The sequence below is a fragment of the Parasteatoda tepidariorum genome, chromosome 9 (genome assembly GCF_982258835.1).
Source record: "Parasteatoda tepidariorum strain Cologne lab strain chromosome 9, Ptep-v5.0, whole genome shotgun sequence".
NCBI lineage: Eukaryota > Metazoa > Arthropoda > Arachnida > Araneae > Theridiidae > Parasteatoda > Parasteatoda tepidariorum.
Window position 1 is genome coordinate 84,413,654 of NC_141763.1, and position 24,542 is coordinate 84,438,195.

At 27.4% G+C, this 24,542-nt stretch overlaps 1 protein-coding gene across 3 annotated transcripts in view; it reads left to right on the top strand.

The window, feature by feature from the left end:
• Nucleotides 1-688: 688 nt before the first annotated feature.
• LOC107443789 (uncharacterized) overlaps nt 689-24,542 on the top strand; it is a 45,697-nt gene continuing 21,843 nt past the window's right edge. For 2 of the 3 annotated variants that reach the window (XM_016057780.4, XM_087152278.1), the window contains exons 1-3: nt 689-799; nt 4,242-4,400; nt 10,253-10,400. In XM_016057780.4, coding sequence (XP_015913266.1) covers nt 761-799; nt 4,242-4,400; nt 10,253-10,400 — 346 coding nt within the window. In that variant the 5' untranslated portion in view covers nt 689-760. Of the gene's footprint in view, nt 800-4,241; nt 4,401-4,601; nt 4,721-10,252; nt 10,401-24,542 lie in introns of those variants that run through there. The other variant, XM_087152279.1, reaches the window with a different exon arrangement.

Here is a 24,542-nt window from a genome sequence, read left to right on the forward strand (position 1 = left end):
TTGAAAACTTAAAATTTGAAGAATTTTTTTCCCTTCCGAATTGTCATGTTTCCGAGGAATCACCCATATACCAATAATGCTAAAACTGACCTTTTTTGAAGTACTTTTCCTCAGAATCTTAACAACTTATTGCTTCAGTTTTTTTTCCGCAGAATATTTACATCAACATGTTTACACCGTGATAACTGTTAATATATATCTTTGGCAGAAATTGTTTAAAAAAATATGAACTTAAAACTTTTAAAAAGTTTCATCATTTTTGGGCAAAAATCTTTCAGAACTCAAAAATTATTCCTGTTAACGCTAAAATATAGTATACAACTGAATTATTAGTAATATATGTTCACGATTGTTAAAGAACTTCATTTATTAAGTCTGTCTTCAGTGAGAAAAATTTACCAAACAGGGTTCCATAACTACACATTAATAGAACTTTGTTTAAATTAACAGTATACATATTTCACTCTTTGCACCCGTCAGAATTGAAAAACAAAAACAAAATAGGAATGATTATTCTTTTACTTTATGTTCATACAATTCGACGCCTTCCTCGACTCCAGCTTTTTTTTAAGTCGTAATTTAAGAGAACAAAATCCTGACCAATCAGAGGGGCGTTACCAAATATAATTGGCAAATCACAAAGCTAATATTTTTTAAAACCCTCGTTTTTAAGCGCATCAATCCCAGAGCAAAGAGTTGTGTCAACGAGGTTTTGTTGGTGCGATCATTATTTAAAAATCTCTACAATCCTCTTGAAATAATGGGTCCTCGAACGAAACCTAAGAAGCTTCAAGCCAGAGTAAGTTATTTATTTACAGTATCAACAATAATGCGAATGCTATCTTTTCCAATATACTGAATTCCGTTCGATGGCCGAGGTTCAATTAAAAATTCTGCTAACTTTTGTATATTTTATAAAATTCCCGAAGATTTCTTATGTAATTTCATAAAAAAATGGCATCACTTTTTCAGTATTTAAGTATTATTGCCAATTAATGTAATTAGTATCATTTATTGTGTGATTCTTTTACCTAAGTACCGAATTTTGATTCAGGAGAACTTTGGATGACATCTTCGAGGCAGATTTATTGTTTGCTAAAGAGAGGTAAAAGACATGTTTCTTAGGAGAAGGAAGCATGAAATTTCAGAAATCTAATTGATATGATGACAAAATTAATATGATAGTTAAATGAAAACATATTTAAAATTAAGGAATTACAGTGATATTATTTAAATGTTATTTAAACCAATATAAATAAAATTCAAAAAATGCGATATATGTGTATTCACTCATGCTAAATTTATTTTTAGCGAATGAGTAAATGCAATACTATGTTTAGATAATTTTGATTTGTTAGCTTAGCATTTTGCATTTTATCGAAGATCAAGCCGCTTTTCGAGTAGTTGAGTATCGTGTGGCTATATATATATATATATATATATATACACCGAAGAGCCATTACATTATGACCATTCTCCATCTATAACAATGGGCTAGCCCAGGTTTTCATGGTTTTTCGCCCAGGAGCAATGTTTTCATGGGGCACATTAGGACCCATAATCCTCATAGAACAATCCCTGACGTCTGTAAGCTACTTGAACATACTTGCAGACCAGGTTCACCTATTCATGGTAACAGTTTTTCCTGCGGGGGATGCTGTTTACCAACAGGATAATGCACCATATCATAAGGGTCGAATCGTCGAGGAACACTCCAGTGACTTTCAAGTCATGTCTTGGCCCCCAAATTCACCTGACCTTAATCCAATAGAGCATTTGTGGTCCTACTTGGAAAACCAAATTCGTGCTGCCACGCTACCCCCTCGCAATGTGAGGGAATTGCAAGAACAGTTGGTGAGCGCTTGATACCAGATACCTCAGACTACCTATCAGCACCTTGTGGAATCAATGCCACGGCTGGCGCTAGCAGTTTTGAGGGCTAAAGGTGGTCATAATGTAATGGCTCTTCGCTTCGGTGTATATATATGAAAAGAGAAGAAAATTTTATTAAAATGGAATATTTTTTTAAATATATAAAAAAAAATTTGAAAAAAATAAATAGCTGGAAAACAAAATTATGAAAAGATATAATCTTTTCATTATCTCGCGCTTTCTAATGTTGTATCAATATAGTCAAAGTAAAATATATCAATAGATATGAGTATGTGCTGTTGCTCATTTATATGACAGTATGCGGCACCATAGCACCATTTATATTCAAAATTTCTACAACAAATTTAGAAATGATCAAAAATTAATGTAAATAATTACTTCGTAACTTAAGATTTCATCGCAATAAAAATACGAAATTATTGTATATAAATACTTCTAACTTATATACATATACAGGGGTCTGTCCAGTCCAAATTTACTACCGTTTAGCGGTACCTTCACAAATTCAATTTAAGGTAAAATGGTAATTTCACAAATTCAACTTCAGGAAATTTCACAAAATACTTTTTCTTAAAATTTTATTTTTGTATCCCTTAAGAAACGGTAAGTCTATATTTTTACCATGTTTTTGTGTTGGATTTTTTAATATAATTTTTAATGTTTCCCAAATTATGCCTAAATTTTCACAAAATAAGTACCTTTTAGAAAATCCTTGACAGACCCCAGATATACTACATTTTTAAAAAAATAAGTACTTACAGCCCAATCTGGTAACACTGCTTAGTAAGTTTGATAAAATGATAATTAATTAAAATCCAATTTTTCTTTATGGTTGAAAAAATTGACGTCGATTATTATTCGTTTCGAAGCTGTTTTGATAAATAAGCGATAAGTCTGTATTTTTACCATGTTTTTGTGTTGATTTTTTAATATAATTTTTAATTTTTCACAAATTATGCCTAAATTTTCACAAAATAGGTACCTTTCAGAAAAACCAGGACAGATCCAGGAAATTTTTAAAAAAATAAATACTTGTAACCCTATCTGGTAACACTGCTTAGTAAGTTTGATAAAATGATAATTAATTAAAATCCAATTTTTCTTTATGGTTGAAAAAATTGACGTCGATTATTATTCGTTTCGGAGCTGTTTTGATAAATAAGCGATAAGTCTGTATTTTTACCATGTTTTTGTGTTGATTTTTTAATATAATTTTTAATTTTTCACAAATTATGCCTAAATTTTCACAAAATAAGTACCTTTCAGAAAAACCAGGACAGACCCAGGAAATTTTTTAAAAAATAAGTACTTGCAACCCTATCTGGTAACACTGCTTAGTAAGTTTGATAAAATGATAATTAATTAAAATCCAATTTTTCTTTATGGTTGAAAAAATTGACGTCGATTATTATTCGTTTCGGAGCTGTTTTGATAAATAATCGATAAGTCTGTATTTTTACCATGTTTTTGTGTTGATTTTTTAATATAATTTTTAATTTTTCACAAATTATGCCTAAATTTTCACAAAATAGGTACCTTTCAGAAAAATCAGGACAGACCCAGGAAATTTTTTAAAAAATAAGTACTTGCAACCCTATCTGGTAACACTGCTTAGTAAGTTGGATAAAATGGTAATTAATTAGAATCCAATTTTTCTTTATGGTTGAAAAATTTAACTTCGATTACTATTCGTTTTGGAGCTGTTTTGATAAATAAACGATAAGTCTGTATTTTTACCATGTTTTTGTGTTTGATTTTTCAATATAATTTTTAATTTTTCACCAATTATGCCTAAATTTTCACAAAATCGGTACCTTTCAGAACAGACGCCAGAAATTTTTAAAAAAAACAAGTACTTTCAGCCCAATCCGGTAATACTGCTTAGTAAGTTTGATAAAATGATAATTAATTAAAATCCAATTTTTCTTCATGGTTGGAAAAATTGACGTCGATTATTTTTCGGTTCGGAACCATATTGATAATTTTTTGCCTAATTTTGTTTAGCACTTTTTGCAATATATTGGAAGATGAAATTTTTAAAATTCTATTATTATTTGTTTCGGAGTTGTTTTGAAGCATTCTTTGCTTTATATGAAGGAACCCTTCTAACTATGTAAAAATTAAAATAATTCTAAATAGCTGCTTTTTCTCGATGCGCGTGTTTATCACTTTTTCAGTTGTTTTCCTTCCACCTTCCTCGCTAGTGATTTGATAAATTTCGATATAGTTTTCTTTTCATCCACATTTTTTAAATAAAAAGTTAATAGTGTTTTATTCACTAATTCTTGCCTTTTATTAGGAAAATTTCCCTCAACAATGTAATTTTGCTTCTTATTTATTTTATACAGGAATGTCGATTGTTACAAGATTTCATCATCCCTTCTCTAAAAGATCGAAGATTCGGATCAAGATTAGAGTGGGATCATGAGGTTGCTAAGGTGTTTTGCATCCGATGGATTCATAAATCATCACGGAACTGGACGACTGAAGATTCTGACGTTTTTGTTGTAAGTGTTCCTTTAAAAATGGAAAAAAAATACTAATTATTTATTTTCTTCTCTTTAAAATAGTAAAAATTATTTTAATAATGTATGTTAAAATATGAGAGTTGGTCTTCAAGAAGAAGACCTTCCATAGGGGAGAGTGGAGTCAATTGTAATAGCAGGGTACGGTTGCAACAGAGCAAAAATTTCGACTTTCGGGTTCTAGATTTGGTTCCTAGGTGGCGCACAAGGTGTATTTAATAAATCTACATGTACATTCCTGCTGGCAACCATTTTTATGTACTTTTGAAAGAGTTACATCACAAAAGATATTTTCACGCTACGTAAGTACTTTTTTTGGTATTAGAATATTATATTGTAACAAAGTAATTTTGTTTAAACAATGAAAAATTATTAACCGAATATGTAAGTGTTCACGTTAATTAACATTTCAATAGAAAAAAAATTAGTTTTGTTAATTAACTAGCATTGTTTTCAACAAATGAAGCTGAAAAGGCGTCTTGAGGACGATTGTAACAGCTGAAAATAAATAATCTTATGTTTACAAACCATTACTTAACTCTTTAAGAACCACCAATAGTTTCCTATATCATTTATATTATGTTGCATGTATATTATTTTATTTGTCACCTTTAAGTGCATAAATTAAAATTTTTACCCCCTTAAAGTTAAACGTTTAAACCTTTAGGTCTCTGGTCATTATTGTTTTTACTGCCAAAATATCACTACTATTTTGATCAATAAAAAAATATATCACAACTATGATAATATTTATAATTAACTATGTTTTAGTTCAATTTATGAACTGTTACAATTGACCCCGTAAGTGGGGACAATTGCAACAAGTGCACGACTGTCAAAAATTGTTAATAACTAATATAATAACATGTAAAATAAGTTATTTATTTTTTTTTTCTAGTAGAGGATAGTCTACTTTACTCGTCTGTCAATTAATACTAATAATATATTGGATTTTTTGTTAGTTGAAAATAGTTAAGTAAAAAATGTTGCAATTGACTCCACTCTCCCCTACCCACACATGTTACCTATGGCGTCGGAGCCAGGTAATTTTTATCAGCAAAATGGTGCATTAAAGTTGAACTAAATTTCTCTACATATGTTAGAATGCAAATTAAGGATAATTAAACAAAGAGCCATATCGTTCATCGAATTAGTTGAAATATAATTCTTTCTCGGCTACTTCTCTTACTTAACTTAGAATTATTATTTGTTTATGTATTTTATTCTAATCGTGATATATTCTTGTTTTGTGTGCCTCACAAATCCGATGCATAATTGGTTTGTTTATGTTCCAAGTGGCTTCGTGCCTCTCTTTGCGTTAAGTATCTGTGTTAATATATAGTGAAAGAATTATAATCTTGGAGAGAGAATCTTCGTGAAAGAATTAAGAATGCATCACTTTAGAGAATTGATATTTGACGGGCTTAACTTACTCGAAATAGAGCGGAAAAAACAGTCGATAACGTGAAGAAATACCACGTTAAATTAACCAATCCCGGGTAGAGACACCCGCTACTTTGTCACAGGTATTCCATTGCTTCTAAAATTTACACAAATCTTTCCATCCGTTTTGTGAAAGATTCTATACATTACCCTGCAGCAGGGATATTTTGGGCACTCCACCGATCACAATTGTTGCTACACTATGAATTGTTATTACACAAATGTTATTACGCTATGAAGCATATGCAACAATTAAATTAAAATTCACAAAAAACAAACAAAATAATAAACAATTATTAATAAAAAAATTTAAAATTAATACTAAAAAAAACAATTTGTAACCGTAAAAAACAAGCTAACAATAAATAACTAGCAAAAAAATCAACAATCCTGCTTAAACTAACATCTTACAACCTAATATAAGTCAGAGTTGGCAAGATTTTGCCGCAGGTGGAAAAAACCATGGTAAATACCGGTAAAAACCGTCCTGGCAAAAACAGGTTTTTGCCAAGCAAAGTGGCAAAAACCTATATTTTCCAAGATGAGAGGACAAAAACACACTTTTGATACAAAATTATTCCTAAAATTGAAATATATACTATGAATATAAATAATTACAAAAAAATTAACAAAACTATTATTCCATAATTATGTGATAATGTATCATTTTAGTAGTTTAAAACATTATTGATTGGAAAATTTGTGATTATTCTCTTTTTTCCAGTGAAATGAACTTATTTTTAAATTAATACAAATATAATTTAAAGCATAAAATATCTATCAACATGTGTAGTTAATTATTGTACAAATAATAATTTTTTATAATAAATAATAGTATTATACAAATAATAATATTTATTTGTAAAAAAACATTTATTTTAGGATTCTAAAATGAAAAGAGATCAAAAACTTTCAATCTTTTAAAAATTATTACCCTTAGGTATATTAATTATTAATATGTTAAAAATAATTTTTTCATGTAATGTATCAAAATTATTATTCCTTATGACTGATTTAAATTTGTTTCAAGTATTTTGTAATAATATTTAATCAGCAATTTAGATAATTTGGTTTTTGCCGGTTTTTACCAGTTTTTGCCGGTTTTTACCAGGTTTTTGCCACTGTCCTGGCAAAAACCCCTTTTTACCGGCAAAAACTCCAACCCTGATATAAGTTATTGGTCATCTAATCTGCAACAACAGAAGTCACACTGATGTTACTTTAAGTTGAATTACGCGTATAACTGAGACATTGCAAAATGTTTTTTTTTTCAATGTAAATAAAGAGTTTTGAGTTGAGAGTATTTAGTATTATTATTTTCCCAATAATCACGAAGTCAAAATTATTTGACGGCACGTCTATGACCTCACTAAGCAACTTTTTAGATAAATGCAGTTTTTCATACTTAGCAATAAAATTTTACTTAACAATTTAAAAGGTTTGAGGAACCTACAATAAATCACGAAAAAAAAACAACTATTTTTGAACATCCTACGCCGGAAAATCAAACAATAAACGTGTTATTTGTATCGATTACTTTGTTTACTTGCAATGACTGGATGTAACTTAACTTAAATATTAATGGTGGTATGGACATTTTTTAAAAATTTAACTATTTTGGTCTTACGTTTTTTTTTCGTTATGATTTGTAAAAATATTCTATAAAATAAAATTTCTTGAAACAATTAAAAACATAGTTTGTACAAATTACAAAATTATTATTTCTAAATTTAAAAAAAAAAAGAAAAAAAGTCTGAAAACGAAAAAGTGAAAAGTCTAAACTGCGCGAGATATTAATATTTAACGTAGTATGCTGTATATGCGAAGAAAAAGTTAAAAAAAAAATTTCATAATTATCTAGTGATTCGTTTTTAGTGACTAATAAAAAAAATCTAAATTGAATGTCCTAAAAATTTAAAAAAATTTCAATCATTTATTTCGTGTAGTTTTTGCATATTTTTTTTATAAAGAAAGCTGAAAATGATCAGGGATTTTTACAAATTTCATTTTGTAGTGATGCAAATTACTGTACTCTATAATAGCCTTATAATGAGATTTGTAGAAAACCCTGCATCGTTATGTGTTTTCACGACTATAAAATCTTAATTTAGCTGGAGGTAATAAAGTCAGTGTCATAGTCAAAAAAGCTGCCATACTTCTTAGTTCAATTAGTTATAAATGGTAGGTCTGTAGACGGAAAGGTTAGTTTTGTCAAATATTTATAATTTCTTACAAAAATATTACTCAAATAAATTTTATGACAAGTACGTCAATTATAACTTAATATGACATTTATTTATCACATTAAATTCTCTTAGTCCATATTTGATTGAATTATAGATTTAATTGAATTATTATATGAATAAAAAATTAGCAATAAGTTATCTTTCAATTCATTAATTCCGAAAGTAAATTAGTTTAGCCAAAATGAAAAGTTAATTTTAAAAAATGAGCAAGTGATGTTATGTTATGTATCAATTTTAATACTTTCTAAGTTCGTGGAAATTCAGAAAATAATCTTCCTGCACTAAGATGTTTATACAGTATGAATGAGTGTGTGAAATAATGATTACAAGCTTTTTTCGAAAAATGTTTTGCTTAATTTTAATATTTAAATATGTATATATTTTTTTTAACTTATATCTTCAATTGTCGTGTTATAAAATATAATCTATCTATCTATCTATGCAGGTAATAAAATAAGGAATTTGTGTGCGTCTGTGTATAGGACATTTTAAAAATGGCATTTTTAAATTTTTTAATAGGAAGCCAATTTTTAAAGTAAACTACTATATAAACAATTTAGTTTTTGTCAAATATTTTAACGATAACATAACTGACGATCAATCAATTTGACTGATTCATCCATGGGTTTGAAAAGATGTTTGAAAAGTCCGATATTTTTGTCAAATATATTTTTCCATTTTTATGTTAAAATAAAAGCTTTACATTCATTAAATTTTAAACATATGTTCTTAAAGTTAAAAGAAATTGTGATTTTTAGCATAATAGACCCCCAAATTTCGCTCTAATGACGTCAAGTAGACTTATTGTAAAATTGACGCGTATCATATATTTCGTCCATCACAATCACAAATCAATTAAAAAGAAGAAAAAAACAATGTCATCGAATGTTTCAGAGTTTACTAAACATCAAAAATATATATCTATACAGGGTTATTCATAATTCCCTCTGTTTACTACAACCTTATGTTTACTACAATTAGCTTCAGTGGTACATGTTTCTGCCATCTAACGGTAACTGCTTAAAATAAAACTTGAATACTTTCGGAACAATTTCATGTTCTTTTTTGCCATATTCGTCTTCGTTTTTTCACTAAAACGCTTCGAAATCCCGGAGGGAATTATGAATAACCATGTATATGTAGAAAATTTACCCAAGGCCACTTTTTTTTTACTTCCGATAGTTAGCTATTTTAAAGAAAATGTGGTCTCGTTGCTCTAGCATCTATCTGCACTGCCAAGCTTGGCGTTTTCACACACATTTCGCTGTCACAAGTGAAAGTCGCATCTTATTGGATTCTGACTCGTGACCTTTGTTTATGTCAAGATTCAGAAGCCAATCAGGTTCGACACCCACTCGCGATGCTGGCTGATATCCAATTAAATGCAATCGGAAAAATTGATTAAGCTTCATAATAAACCAATTCTAAAATCTACAATGTTAAGACGCCATCTTGCTTCCTCATAACCAGCAACCATTTTCTCGAGTTGCATGCAACCAATTGATTTTCAAACTTCAGGCAAATTCTTCATTTAAATCTTATAAATTCATTAATAATTAATAATAAAGTTCTTTTATTATTAAATTACTTTATTGTGTGATGAAATTTAATTTTTTAATTATATAGACGTGGAAATAAAATATATAACTCTGTTAAAGTGAAGAAGAAAAATTACTACAAAAAAGTATTTTTAAAAATATTTAAAAATTAAAAATAAATAAATTAATTAAATTGCTGCGAAACAAAATAAGGAAAAGACAGTCTCGTCATCAGCCCACACGATTATATCCGCAAAGAAGAGTACTTTGTATTTTTGAAATAATATAGTCAAAGCAAAATATGTCATTACAATAGTATTCTCCATTTTTTTGTTTATATATATATATATATATATATATATAAATAAATACAACAAAACACTAAGAAAGTTAAGAAAAACAATAAGTATCATTTATTGCGCTTAAGCTGCAAGTAAACAGCACTCATTAGAAAAGTTCAAAATGAAGAATAAAACAAAGAAAAATAATAGATATATGAAAAAAGGGGGTGGGAAATAATAAGTAAAAAAATAACAAACAACATTTTATTTAAATATATATTACATTTTATTATATATATATATATATATATATATAATTGTATCAGGCATGGGACAAAATGAAAGGTCGGCAAGCCCCGTTGTCACACCAAGATCACGTGAACTCCAAACAAAGATTGAGAGCAGCACTGAGAAACATAAAGAATGTAAAAGAAGTCTCTTGTCGTGATGGATACAGAAAATATTCATTTGCTGGTAAGTAATTAACTCAATTATCCATTAAGAAAACAAATTCATTACGTAAAAAAGCTTTTAATTTCACTAAATGAGTTTCATGAGTTGTGCTATTGATTTCAAGAAGGAAAAAATTTACAAATGAAGGGAATTTTCTTTAATGTCACTAGTTTTAAACTCTAAATAATATTTATTCATCTTAAACTTAATCTGAATCTATCAAAACGTCTGATTCCATATAAATTTGATACTATCCCAGATGATGGCTTGAAACCCAAATAACAGTAGAATAACACCGAAAGAAACACGGATATAAAAAATCGGATATAAAAACTTTGGAAAAAAAGCACCCCAATAACAATAATAGTTATCTTCATTAAATGCGAATTTAATGCAATTAAATAATTATTCAAGCGTAATTAAATATTTTTTTGAAGAAAAAATTAATTTAGATACGAAGTTTAAGTTATATTTCATATTTTTTGAACCTTTGGCCTTTGAGTGGTTAGGGCACTGAACTATCATTTTAAAGGCTCGATCTTCAGTGGTGGAATGAGGCCCCACCCCATTTTCAAATCAATGGGTAGACGCTTGTTGCGAAAGTAAAGGGGGGCTGTGCCATAACCAAATTTGCCACAATAATGGCGATGGTCACAAAATTGTGGAATCTTTACCTCCTAGCCCACAGCTGACTGTTGCAATAATGCTTTACTTTAATATATATTTTTAATTGTAAAAACAATTAAATAAAGTTTATATTAGTGCTATATATAATGTATCTAATAACGCATGCATATTAAGGTATCAAATAACAGCAGTCTCTCAGAAAGTTTTATCTTTTTGAGTGATTTTAATCTTCACATAAATTAATTTTATCTTTACATTTATAAAATATTTCTGCTGCTTTTTTGTCGAACTTTTTATTTTTTTCGTTTACCTTGAAACTCCCACCCCCCCCATTCATGTTGGATACCAGTTTGTCTGGAAAATAAGGACGGTCGGTGCGCAACACTGACTAGATTGCTACCACCGTTGGTTTCAAAACTGTGACGTTTAAACTATTTTGTGGCTTAAAATTTTGTGACCCAATTTTTTGGAAGCTTAAACTTTTATGCACCTCTTTATTGACGCTCCGACCTGAAATATTTAACAGTATATAAATACAGGGTTCCCACGGTCCATAAAAACTGCTTAGTTTTTATTTTGAAAATTAAGGGCCCCTTAAAAGTACTTAATTTTGATTCACGGTCCTTAATAGCCCTTTATTTCTAGTATCACTAGTTGGTTGGAACATTTTTTTTATCTTTGGAAAATATCCACAGTTAAAAAGTACGTCTTTCTCCTAGAATGAGACCCTGCATCGAGGGTAGAACATTTTGAATGCGTGTGAGGGTAGGGGTTACAAGCAAGTGGGAGAAAACACGCCCTTTTTGTTTTTTCCCCCTTTTTGTTTTCCCCCTTTTATTATTAATTTTTTCATTAAAATATTCCTTCTGGATGACTCTGAAAGAAAATAATTTAGTGTAGGGAGAGGGGATCGTGATACTGCATGTGAGTGGAGGTCTTATTTTTATTCAGATAATTAGATAACCGGTAAAATAGAAAATTGATTTTCTACGTTGCAAGTTTTGTCTTAAGAATTTAGGAAAATGTTCTGATTCTCTTTAACTTTTTTGATTAATTGTGTTTTTTTAATTTATTTTGATAGCATATTTTGAAGAGCTTCTTTTTCGTCATTTTTTGATAAAAATCCGGCGTTTCGAAACACTTAAAGTGTAATTTTCAACGTTAAATTTTTCTTATAAAAGTTGAGAACGATTTTTTGTTTTTATTCCCATTTAAAAAAAAAAAAAAGCTCTTGTTTATGCTACGATGCTGCAATTTTAACGAGCACTACTCTTAGACATTTTTAAATCGATGTATCGCGAATTATCGACTTAATGCACATATCGGCTGGCCGATATTGAATAACGAAGAGCGAGGATTAGCGTTGAAATCATAGGTTGAAATATAGAACGCGTTGAGTTTTTTTATGCGCCATTTTTGACCTTTTTGATAAAAAGATTCTTTATTGATTTTTTTAAAAGTGATACAATTTAATATTTTATATATTTTGTATTTAAGTAATTTATATTTTGTCATGAAAGTTAATTTTTTTAAAAATTTATTTAATTTACGTTGCACCCCTGAGCCCAAGGTTAAAAAAACTGAGATGGGCACAGTAGGCCATGGCGTCGCGCCATTGAGTTTAGTTTTTTAAATATGATAATTTGATTAGTTTTTAAACCAATAAATCTTCAGTCGCTTTCAGTTTAAAAAAATTAAAACACAACCTACATTTAATTTGCTTTTATTTTTGAGAAAATTGAAACAGAGTTTGCGTTCTTTCTTTTTTTTTCTTTTTAATTTGGCTGTTAGTTAAAATGACAAAATTTTTTTGAAATTAAATAAAATGTTAAGCAATGTTTTAACGCTTTTCAATAATTTAACAATAGTGCTCTTAAATATGAAATTTTTTTTTTAAAATTCCTTCAATGCATGTTTGTTTAATAATTTCTCAGATAGTGAGTATTATTTTTAAACATTTAAATCTTTAATCTATTTCATTTACAAAAAGGAAAATAATAGTAAATAAATAAAAAAACTTACATTAAAACCATTTGACCATTATTCAATACAACTTTATTATTTTAAATAAGTAATTAACAAAAGCCTAACAATGTTGCAATAGCACTTTTTTTTTAATTTGTAATGTATGTAAAATATTTTGTTACAGTTTTATTATTATTCAAAAAAAATCTAAGTCATTTTTAATTTTAAAAAAAATTTAAATAAAGCTTGTGTTTGTTTTTACTTTAAGGCAAGTCAATCTTTAAGACAGTCTTAAGTCAAACCATCTTTATTTTAATTGAAAAAATTAAGCAATGCTATTGATGTTATAGAAGCAATTTTTTTTTTCAAAATTAACATTTCTGTTGTTATAGATTTATTTTTGATTCATTTAAAGATTTCTGATTGATAAATTTTAAACATGTTAAATTGCGATACATCGCGATGTCTGACTGATGATCTATCACGATATAAAATTTCTTACAATGCCCAGGCCTATTTTTACATAAACAATAATAATTCTTGAGGATTTTTTTTTTTTTAAATGTTGTTTGATCACTGGGTAGGCGGCCGTTTTTTGGCCAGATATTTGACTATTCGACCAAATCACTATTCATTATGCCCTATTTTATAATAATAGTAATATATATATATATATATATATAATTCATATTTATATCCAATTTTCATTAGCTTTGATTTATTTGACTAATTATTGTTTTATAATTTCAAACAATACTTTAATTATTACGAGCAAATTTTTTTATCGTCTATTATTTTAATTCCTTTAATATCTATACAAGATACAATACTTTTTTATTGAATAAATTCTAATTCCTCAGAGGTGCAGTATTGCTTATCAGTGTAAGCATACAATTTTTTATAACTAAAAGCAGACTATTTTATAAAGATTTTTTTATCTATTTTTATAAATGATGTTTCTAATTCCACTACGTTTTGTTGTTTTTTCCCCTTCATTTAGAATAAATTTTGTACATAATGAATTATTTCATTTCAATTTTTAGATATGGAATTTTTTCATTTTTATTTCACTTGATCATTGCATTCCTGCCTTGTCCTGTGTTTCAATATTTATGTTAGCACTTATTTTAACTATCATTTCTATTTCTCAGTTCTTAATTTTAATTAATAAGTTTTCCTTATAGTTTATTTATTTCTTTTTCCCTGATTGTTAGGTACTAAATATATTCCGAATTTAATCATTAAATTTTCTATATTAATTTTGTGATTTTAATAAATCTTTAGCTTATTATAATTAGGTTTTACTTAGTTTAAAATAATTGTCTTAACTTCAATAAGCTTAGATTTGTTAGTTTCTTTTTGTCTTGGTTTAGTATTAGAGCACTCAAAATGATATTTTTATTAATTTAATGAATTTACCATCTTAATTTATATATTTCTATCTGTTTACCCAGTTTTTTTTCTAATTGTGAAGTAGAAAATCTTAATGTTTAATCTGCATTCTGAGTTTTTCTTTTTTTCTTTATATTCTTAAAAGCTTACGTGAGGTGATTGAATGCAATTTAATTTTAATTAAATACAGATTATTTGTATTAAACATTTCTTTATGTAGTTTTTTTTTAAATTTTTTAAAGGATGACTGAGTTGAAGAAAAGCTATTCCATTTTTTTAATCTATTATTATTAATCTATGATGTTTTATTTGATGATAAATAATCATTATGCCACTTTTAAGGTCCTTAATTTCTAGAAAAAAAGTCCTTAATTTTTTTGATAAAAGGCCCTAAAAGTGCTTAATTTTTGCTTTGATAGAAGAGTGGGAACCCTGATATATATATATAAACAAATTTATTCTTGCATGAAATTGTCATTTGCTGTACGAATTATAAAATTATGTGCAAAAATATTTCAATTCACTTAAAATGTGATTGAGTCTGAGTAAATGTGATTGAGTAAGTGATTGAGTCTCAGTTAGTAAAAAATAACTATCATTAGATTAAAAGGTATTCAGAGTGTTCTCATTTTCTGTGCACTGTATGATTTATTAAAATATAAAATCCGAAAGGATTGAAAATGATCATTAAAGATGCTTGGTATTATTTCATGGATTCTTAAATGCTTTGCATTGAATAAAATGTTTTTAATTAGTAATAATCATCTTTTTAGAAATGGGGCATTTTTTTACAGGGGTCTGTTTAGAAGACGAAACCTTCACAAATTTGTTTATCTTCATTATTGCTTTGTTAATCGAATATACCCTATGCGGGGGGAAGACGGTTCGAAACGAACTAAGTTTTCCAAGTTTCCCTAAGTTTAAATTCCAAATGTAGTATTCTGAGAAAATATTTCTATATTTACAAATATCGTGTGCACATTCTTATAGATATTAAATGATTTTTTTCTTTTGTAAATAAATAATTTATCAATTTATATTTATTCATAAAATTAATTAATAGAATATTATGTGAATAAAAATAAACTGCCGGCAATTTTTTAAATAAAATATTATAAATTTAGAATGGTTTAAATTTATTTAACTAACTTATTTATGTATCAAAGTTATGTAATACATAACATGAATTTTATAACTTAGTTATGTAACACATGAAAAGTGATACATAACTAAGTTGTGTTATTTAAAATATGCCAATTGAAATTATTAAAAATGTGAGTGATTTTGTTTACATTATTCGTCCGAAATGAATATTTACTGTTGAGCAGTATAGGCTAAATACAAAATATTTGTATGTTGCATCTCTAATTTAGTAGCAGCAATTGTTGAGCGGAATCTTGTATCTATTTACAATTTAAAAACTTTGCGAAAAGGTTTTTAGCAATTTTTGTAATAACAGGACCCCAATTCCACAAATTCACAAAAGCATTATCTGGTTGAAAAAATATGACGCTTATTTTATATTCTCAAATTATGAGTAGTTTTTCACAATTTCACAGAAACAGGACCTTTCACAAGACCTTTTCCTTTGTCTGGACAGACCCCATATATATATATATATATATATATATATATATATATATATATATATATATATATATATATATATATATATATATATATATATATATATACAGGGGTCTGTCCAGCAGGGTTCGTTGATTTAAATCACGATTTAAATCATGATTTAAATCAAATGATTTTTTTAAAAAAATGATTGATTTAAATCAACTAATTTTTTTTATCTATATATATTGATTTTAAAAGTTAAAAAATAGTGTTTTAAATTTTTGATACTTTTATTGTTTTTTTTTTCTGAGTATTAAAATTTAATTTAAATAAATTGCTGCATTAATTAATTTTAGTTAACGAAATTACTTTCTTGGTGTGTGTTAAATTCCAACACATTTGAAATTACATTTTTAAAAATCTTTTGATTCTTGAGATTGAAAGTACAGATTAAAGTAAACATTTAATGTTGTTTTAATATAGACTTGCATAGCTGTAGAAAGTAATTAATAAACATGAATTTCTTTCAAAAAATAATACAAATAATGTTAATTAAAATTCTACCTTTTGATTGAAAAGGCGTGAATTAAAATATACATCATATTTTATTGGTGGAAAATGTATATTTCTGTAGCTTGAGGTTATATGAAAAAGAAATTACCCTAATGGGCCAAAAACAGAAAAGGAAAAAAAAAAGGGCTGATGAATTCAGATGTTTTTTTCCTAATATAGTGTCATTCTTCCTTTTCAAAGTCTATTTGATGCAGTAGGGTTATTAATTGGTATTTTTTTCTCATAATATGTTTACAATATCTTTGACATTATCTGATTTTCTATAAAGAAATTTTGTGAAAAAAAATTCCTATGAGTACATAGATTTTCTAATTTTTTTTTAGCTGAACTTATCTATTTTGATATAGAATTAAAATTGAATATTTTAATATAAAAATATATAGATTAAATATTTATTTATTATTTGATGACTGACTACATTTATAAACACAGTCTGCTACATTTATTTTGTCATTTTAAAAATCAAGAGGAAAAAAAAAGGAAATCACAATTTTAAATTAAAGTTATGGTTTGCTAACTGAAACTTTGTTTTAATAGTTAAAGTAAAGGGGTCTCTCCAAGCCAAATTTACTACCGTTTAACGGTACCTTTACAAATTCAACTTTAGAGAAAATGATAGAATAATCACACAAAATACTTTTTCTTAAAATTTTATTTTTGTGTCTCGTAAGAAACAATAAATCCATATTTTTACTATATTTGTGTTGATTTTTTAATATAATTTTTAATTTTTACAAAATAGGTAACTCTTAGAAAAACCTAGACAGACCCCTTATTCTTTAAATTCTCTATTTCATCTAGGGGAGAGGGGGGTACATTTCAACATGGGGCACCTTTCAACAACTAGAATTTCTACCTTCTAATATTGCTTAAATGATTCGCCAATATGCCAGACAATAAGCTTTAACTATGCATAACTGTTGACGTTTAGTTTTAAGCACTTTCTTTTTACCACTGTTGTGTTACTCAGTGGAACATGTTTTAACATTCCAAAAGTAAAAAGACAATTTTGATTTTAAAACTGTTTATCTACCAGTAATCTTTTAATAAAGTAAGTGATATTTATTCATCTGCTAGTTTATTTAATTCTGCTTCCAACTGTATTATTTATTAGTAAAAAGTCTTTTTCTAAAGTGGTTGATAATACTTTAACCAAAATGTCTGTACCAGGGGCAGATTTCAACAGAGCTTAGGGGGCACATTTCAACAGTGTTAAAAGGTGTCCCAGGCTTATTATTTTTTTGTTAAGTAATCTTGCAGAAGTCATTAGTTTGCAAAAAGCCCATTAATTACGGTTGTTATATTTAAAATACTCAACTTTTTCTGTAAGGCATTATTCTAAATATTTTGAAAAACATGTGTTGAAAATAGAATTTATTTACAAAGAATTCATTGAAAGCATCAATAAAATAATTATTTTAAAATTTTATAAAAATATTCAAGAAAATTTAATTTAGCATGAAAATAATTTAATTTTAAGAAAATTGAAAAGTTTAGGGTGTAACATATTTAATAAAATTCTCAATTCTGTTATTTTACCTTCTTACAATTTATCAAAATGTTGCGAACATGTAAAAAAAAAAAAGCACTCTAAACCAGAAGTTAGTGAAGAAAACATTGAAAAAGCAATGGAAGCTGTCAGAAATGGTGCATGTTTAAGAGCAGCAGCAGACTTATTTGGAATAGACTTTTCAGCTTTATTTTATAAATTAAAAAAAAGAAAGTCAAATAATTGTTTGGTTGGTGAAACCAAACAATGTACAACTACTAACACAAAATGCTACAGTTCTAAATACACAAGCCAACAAGTTTTTGATGTCCAGCAAGAAACCCTGCTTTGTGAATACATAATTACATGTTCAATTCTCAATTATAGTCTAACTTACAGACAAGTTCGAAAACTTTCCTATGATAACGCAAAGTGTTTCAACTCCAAAATTCCTAGTAGCTGGAACAAAAATAAAACGTCTGGAATTGACTGGGTTAAAGCTTTTATGAAGTGTCACCCACAGCTTACTTTAAGAAAACCGGAAAACACCAGCTTTGCAAGAGCTATAGCTTTTAATAAAGAAAATGTTCAAGAATCTATCAACAATTATGAGAGAGCTCCTAATTCTGGTAATTTTACAGTGGATCAAATATATAACTTGGATAAAACTGGAGTTTTAACACTTGTTCCAGCTCCGAATGTTGTTGCCAATCTAGGAGCTGGTCTGGTGAGACAAGTAGTTTCTGGAGAGCGAGGAAGCATGATAATCAATGTTTTATTTTCCAGAATTAGTAGTATAGAAAGAAATGACATTAAAATGAAACTGCCTCAACCAAGTTTAAGCTGCGTAACAGCTCGAGCTGTATTTTTCATGACATTCTCCGTAAACTTTGATTTTATTAAAGACCAAATAATGTAGAAAAAATCTAAATCAATCCAATATGTTCATTCATTATTAGTATTATTTTATGAGTAAAGTTAATTTTCCAAACTGTATGATCTTGTTACGTTCTCTTCAGTTGTTGAAATGTGCCCCACCACCTGTTGAAAACTGCCCCCCAGGAGGGGTAGATTTCAACAAAATACATGGTTCACTAAATATGTAAAATTAGGTATTTTGCCTTTGGTTTAGACCTTTGAAAAAAATTGAGAGGTTACCTCAAATATCAAATTAGTAAATAAAAATTAGAACTTAGATTTTGAAAGCAATAAAACTTCGAAAATAATTCTTAAGCAAAAACTGTTGAAAGGTGCCCCCCTCTCCCCTAGTCTTTAATCATGCATTTGTTTCAAAATGGTTACTATGCATTCAAAGCCATGTATTATAATGAAAATTTATTTTAGTTAGAGCTTCTAAAATATTGTTACAATATAGTTTTAATATTAAGTTAATTTGATTCAACATTTATAATTTTTTTAATCATAAATTAAAGTTCTTACAGTGTATTTGAATAAAAATCAAAAAAATCTGATTTGAATTAAAAAAAATCCGATTTAAATCAAAAAAATCCGATTTAAATCAAAAAAATCCGATTTAAATAAAAAAAATCTGATTCTTTTGATTTTTTTTAAAAAAATCAAAAAAATCACGAAGCCTGCTGTCCAGACATTTTGTGAAAGGTCCGTTTTTGTAAAATTGTGAAAAAATTTCTCGTAATTTGTGAATATAAAATAAACGTTAAGTGACATTCTTTCAACCAGGCTCCGCTTTTGTGAATTAGTGCAAATAGGGTCCGTTATTGCAAAAAAAACTTTGTCAAGGAGTTTTTAAATTGTAAAGACATACAAGATTATGCTGAACACTGTAAAATTATAATTAGAAAAATTAAGTTTTAAAAAATAAACAGCAATTGCTGCTACTAAATTTGAGATACAAATATTTGGTATTTAGCCTATATTGCTGAACGCAGAATATTCATTTCGGACAAATAAAGGAAGAAGCTTCTGTCGAAGGCAAAACTTAGTTCGTTTGTATTTGTCTTCCCCCCCCCCGTTCCTGGGAAAGATTTATTCGATTAACAAAACAACAATGAAGATAAACAAATTTGTGAAGGGTCCGTTTTTATGAAAAGATATTTTGTGATAAGTCCGTTAACGGACCCTAATTTCTTCTAAACAGACCCCTTATATATATATATATATATATATATATATATATATATATTAGGGGTGCACAACCTGCGGCCTGCGGGCCAAATGCGGCCCTTCGACTACTGAAGTGCGGCCCGCGAGAGCTTCTAAACACAATTAAAAAAAATTTAAAAAATGGCAATTTTTAATCGCACTTTTAAGTCATCACGTTTTGACACAATCAATTTTAACAGATTCTTTAGTAAATGTACGTTTAACGCGCTTTCTTTAAGCCGATTTTATCGTAAATATAAATGATTTTTTTTAAACTGTTATTTCCGCTTTTCTACGTGACTTTGAAAATTCCGAATTTTTATAACGACGCGAGTTTCAGATCGCAAATTTAAATAATCACTTTTTGTGCACTTTATTTGTGACGATTTAATCTTAAATCTAAGTGATTTTTTATCTTTTTTTTTTTGCAATTCTTTCTTTTTTTTCAACAACTTTTTTCGGCAGTTATTGCTATGCGTTCCCACGTATTATAAAAAATTCCAATAATTCTATTACGACATGCAAATTTTAAATCATGCATTTGACACGCTTTATTCGTGCTGAGTTCAGCATAAATAGATTTTTCCCCAATTATTTCTATACTTTTTCACATGATTTTGACGATCCCGTTATTTAACTATGATGTTATTATGACACGTGATTGTTAATCGCGCAATTAAATAATCACTTTTTGATACGGTATTTCGGTACAGTTTTATCGTAAATCCTAATTATTTTTCCTTCGTTTCTATTTCCGCAACGAATATGATTTGTGGTAATATGATGATGGTATGATGGTAATGAATTGTGATTTGATCAAAAACCAAATATTCGGCAAAAAAAAGGGGGAAAAATCGACTGAACGCTGTACACTTGGGGCCAAATAGCAAAATCTTTTAGCAGCATAGCAACACTGAAACTAAAATTTCAATGCTCAGAATAATATTTCCTGGAAAAGCGTATTCATAAATTAACTCTAAAAAATAAGGCCAATAAAGAACGTTTTTGAAAATGTCGAACAGCGAAAAAGAAAACATAAAAATCTATCTTAATTTTTGAAAATTTTTTTAGAGCTGAACATCTCAGTTTTTCAATTACCAGAAAATGCCAAGAAAAAAGAATTAAGTCAACAGAAATGCTATTAAAAATTACATGAAAACGTCTAAAAAAGTTATTTTTTTTTATTTAAAGAAAATAAAAAGATAGAAAAAACGTCCTTAATTTTTTTAATGAAAATCTTATGCCGAAAATCTCAATTTAAATTTTTCTCATTGCCATAATTTTGGAAGAAAAAAAATTTCTATAAAAGAAATTTTATTTGTAACTTTATTTTTAAAACAAATGCTGAGTCATAATAAAAATGCCTAAAAAAAGAAAAACAGAAAAAACAAATTTTTCTTCGTTCCTGAAACAAAACTTAAATACTGAAAATCACACTTTTCTATGTTACTGGTTATTTTTATTACAGTACAGGGAAAGAGTGATAATAAATTAATAGTATGAGACGCTCTGTTAAAATGCTGGGTTATAATAAAAACAGCAAAAAATGGAAAAAAATCCTTCTCAATTCTCAAAGTATTGAAAAAATGACAAAATTGACTTGTCTGATTATAATTTTTTTAAAAAAAAAAAAGTAATATCGATAAAAATTCAAAAATAAAAAATACATTTCTAAAAAATATTCTGCCGAATATTTGACTGATCAATCAACGAACTGAATTTTTCACAGAAGGGCCAAATACTTGTTACATCCCTCCCTAATTTAAATGCAATGTTATTGCAACTGGAGAAATTCATAAAATGGCGTAAAACGTTAATTTTTAAACTGCTCACTGTTTGTAGTTTAGATTTCAATCTTTTGTTGCTTAAGTGATCTTTTTTGATTTAAAAAAAAGGAAAATGTTTACGATATAAAAAAATCTAATAATTAATAAAATAATAAAGTATATTACAAAATAAGCATGGAATTTTATTTTGATCTATCACAGTTTTGTTTTTATTTTAGGCTTTTGTTTAAAACCTATAAATTTTCTTCAATTAAAATATTTAATTAGAATTTATATTACTTAATTATGACTAAACTTTTTCCTACTTTCATTCTGTGGGAATTGCAGTTTTTTTTTATTTATTAGAATTTAATTCTAAAATGAATTTTCGTATTGCATGATATGATAAAAAAAAAAAAAAAAAAAAAAAACATTTATTTTCTTCAATGTTTATTTATTTTGATAAATCTGTAGTTCATATGATAAAAATAGCAAGATTTTTTTTGTAAAAAAAAAAAAAAGTATAAGTTTTTTTTATTTTTGAATGAATTCAAATAATGGAACACTACTAAGTTATTGATATTACTAAGATTATTGATAAAAAAATGGAGCGCTAATGTTTAAATAAACATTACTACATTTGTCATTAACATGTCTAAATACATGTGCGGCCCTTCGTTAGCCAAACTGCTGTGCAAGTGGCCATTCACTCAAAAAGGTTGTGCACCCCTAATATATATATATATATATATATATATATATATATATATATATATATATATATATATATATATATATATATTCTAACTTTACTATAAAAAATATCATAATACAAAAGGAGTTAAAATAAAAAAAAATTTACTACTCTAACATACATGCTTTGCTGAGAGATAAACCGGAAGCGTGGCATAATTCTAATTTCAAAGCACATAGGGTTTCTTTTTGGTTCCCTCCTCCCTCCAACCTTTTTCAGCAGGCAGTAACTTTCAGCAGCCCTATACTCCTCGAAGTGTATAAATTATTGTCACTTTACAGTTTTCACAGTTTAAACTCGAAGTTTTCCCGATTTCTGGCCTTTCTGTCTACAACAGTATTGAATTTCAAGAAGAGCCGTCTGAACAAGTGAATAAATTTCACCATAAACCTTTTTAAATTTTTGATGTGATTCCAGCTGAGATTATTTTTAATTTCCATTTGAGAAAAGAGGGATGATTACTAATATTGTTTTTATTCTTTCCAATGGACACAAAATTGTATGCAATATTCAGGCAATTATGCCCTTAATAATCGACACTTTATTCGTTAAGAATCGTTAATAATAACCTTAATCAATTAAGACATATCAAATGAAACTTTTAATTCCAGAGAAATATTTAATTTTATTTGTTCTGTATGCATCATTACTCTATTTTGAAAATTCGACTGTGTTTTAAACATAATCTTGATAAATTGTCATTTGCCACATGAAGTAAATAATAAAGCAAAATTTTAGCTTTAATATAACAGAGCAAAAATGAATTCCATTTCAGTTCGGTAAATTTTTGCTCCACTGGTGAACTCGTAATAGAGTTATAAGTTCATAAGAGTTTTTTTTTTAATAAATAAATATAGTGATTGTTTCATTTATTATTGTTGCTCCTGAGTGTTTAATGCTAAATTATTTTTTTTTCTTTTGAAATAATTTTTGAAATATGGAAAGCAGGGCGACATTTATTTTTATTTGTATGAGAGTCAAAAAATATTAACTTAACTTTCAATAACTATAGGTAAATAAAAAACAAAAGTTGGATAAAAACTTTAAATGTAAAAAGATTTAAATAAAACACAATTACTTCACCTGAGGGATTTTATAAAGAATTCTAACCTTTTTAATTTTACAAGTTGGGTGAAAAGTAAATATTTTACAATAGTTGTATGGAGTCAAAGAAATTCTAAATTAAATCAACATTAAAACATTGAGTGTAAAAAGTTTTCAGATCACTTTAAAGTTCTGCATCCATTGCATCGCTTTCCTGGCCAAACAGTTGGGACAAAATTTCTCGGATTGCGGTTACCCCTGTAAACTGGGGATCAAAAATCCGAATCCGCCGGAAAAAAGTTTCTCGGAGTAAGTACGCTTTAGTGTCTGATTTCATAACTTAAAATATATTGTCTGCTGGCATATTTGAGGTCACCCTCTGGAACCATTAAGATTGAGTCCTGGAACGTAGACATCTGTTAGTTTTAAATTAGAAACAAAACAAAAATTAGTTTTAGATTTTTTGTTTACTTCTCACTGTACACTAAAACTTGAATTTTTTTTTCTTTTGAAATTTCGGTTTTAATGCCATTACGTCAACATCCTTCGGTTAGTGATTAATTTATAAATGTAATCTCTACTTTATTTTTCTCTTCACTTTTAAACTGTAAAAGACTTTTTCTCCATTTGTAAATTATGAAAAAATTATTAATCTGATTGTGTAAACAGTTAATTCACTAAAATTGAGCATTCTCAATTAATAGTCATTTATATTATTATTAATAATTATTTACACAAAATTATAATAAAAGAAATTTTTAGAAATTTATAAGTTTCTGTTGCAATAATTAGGGAATTTCTACTGACAAAATCCAAAAACATGACAGAATTCAAGTAGTTTTTTTTCGGAGCAAAATGCA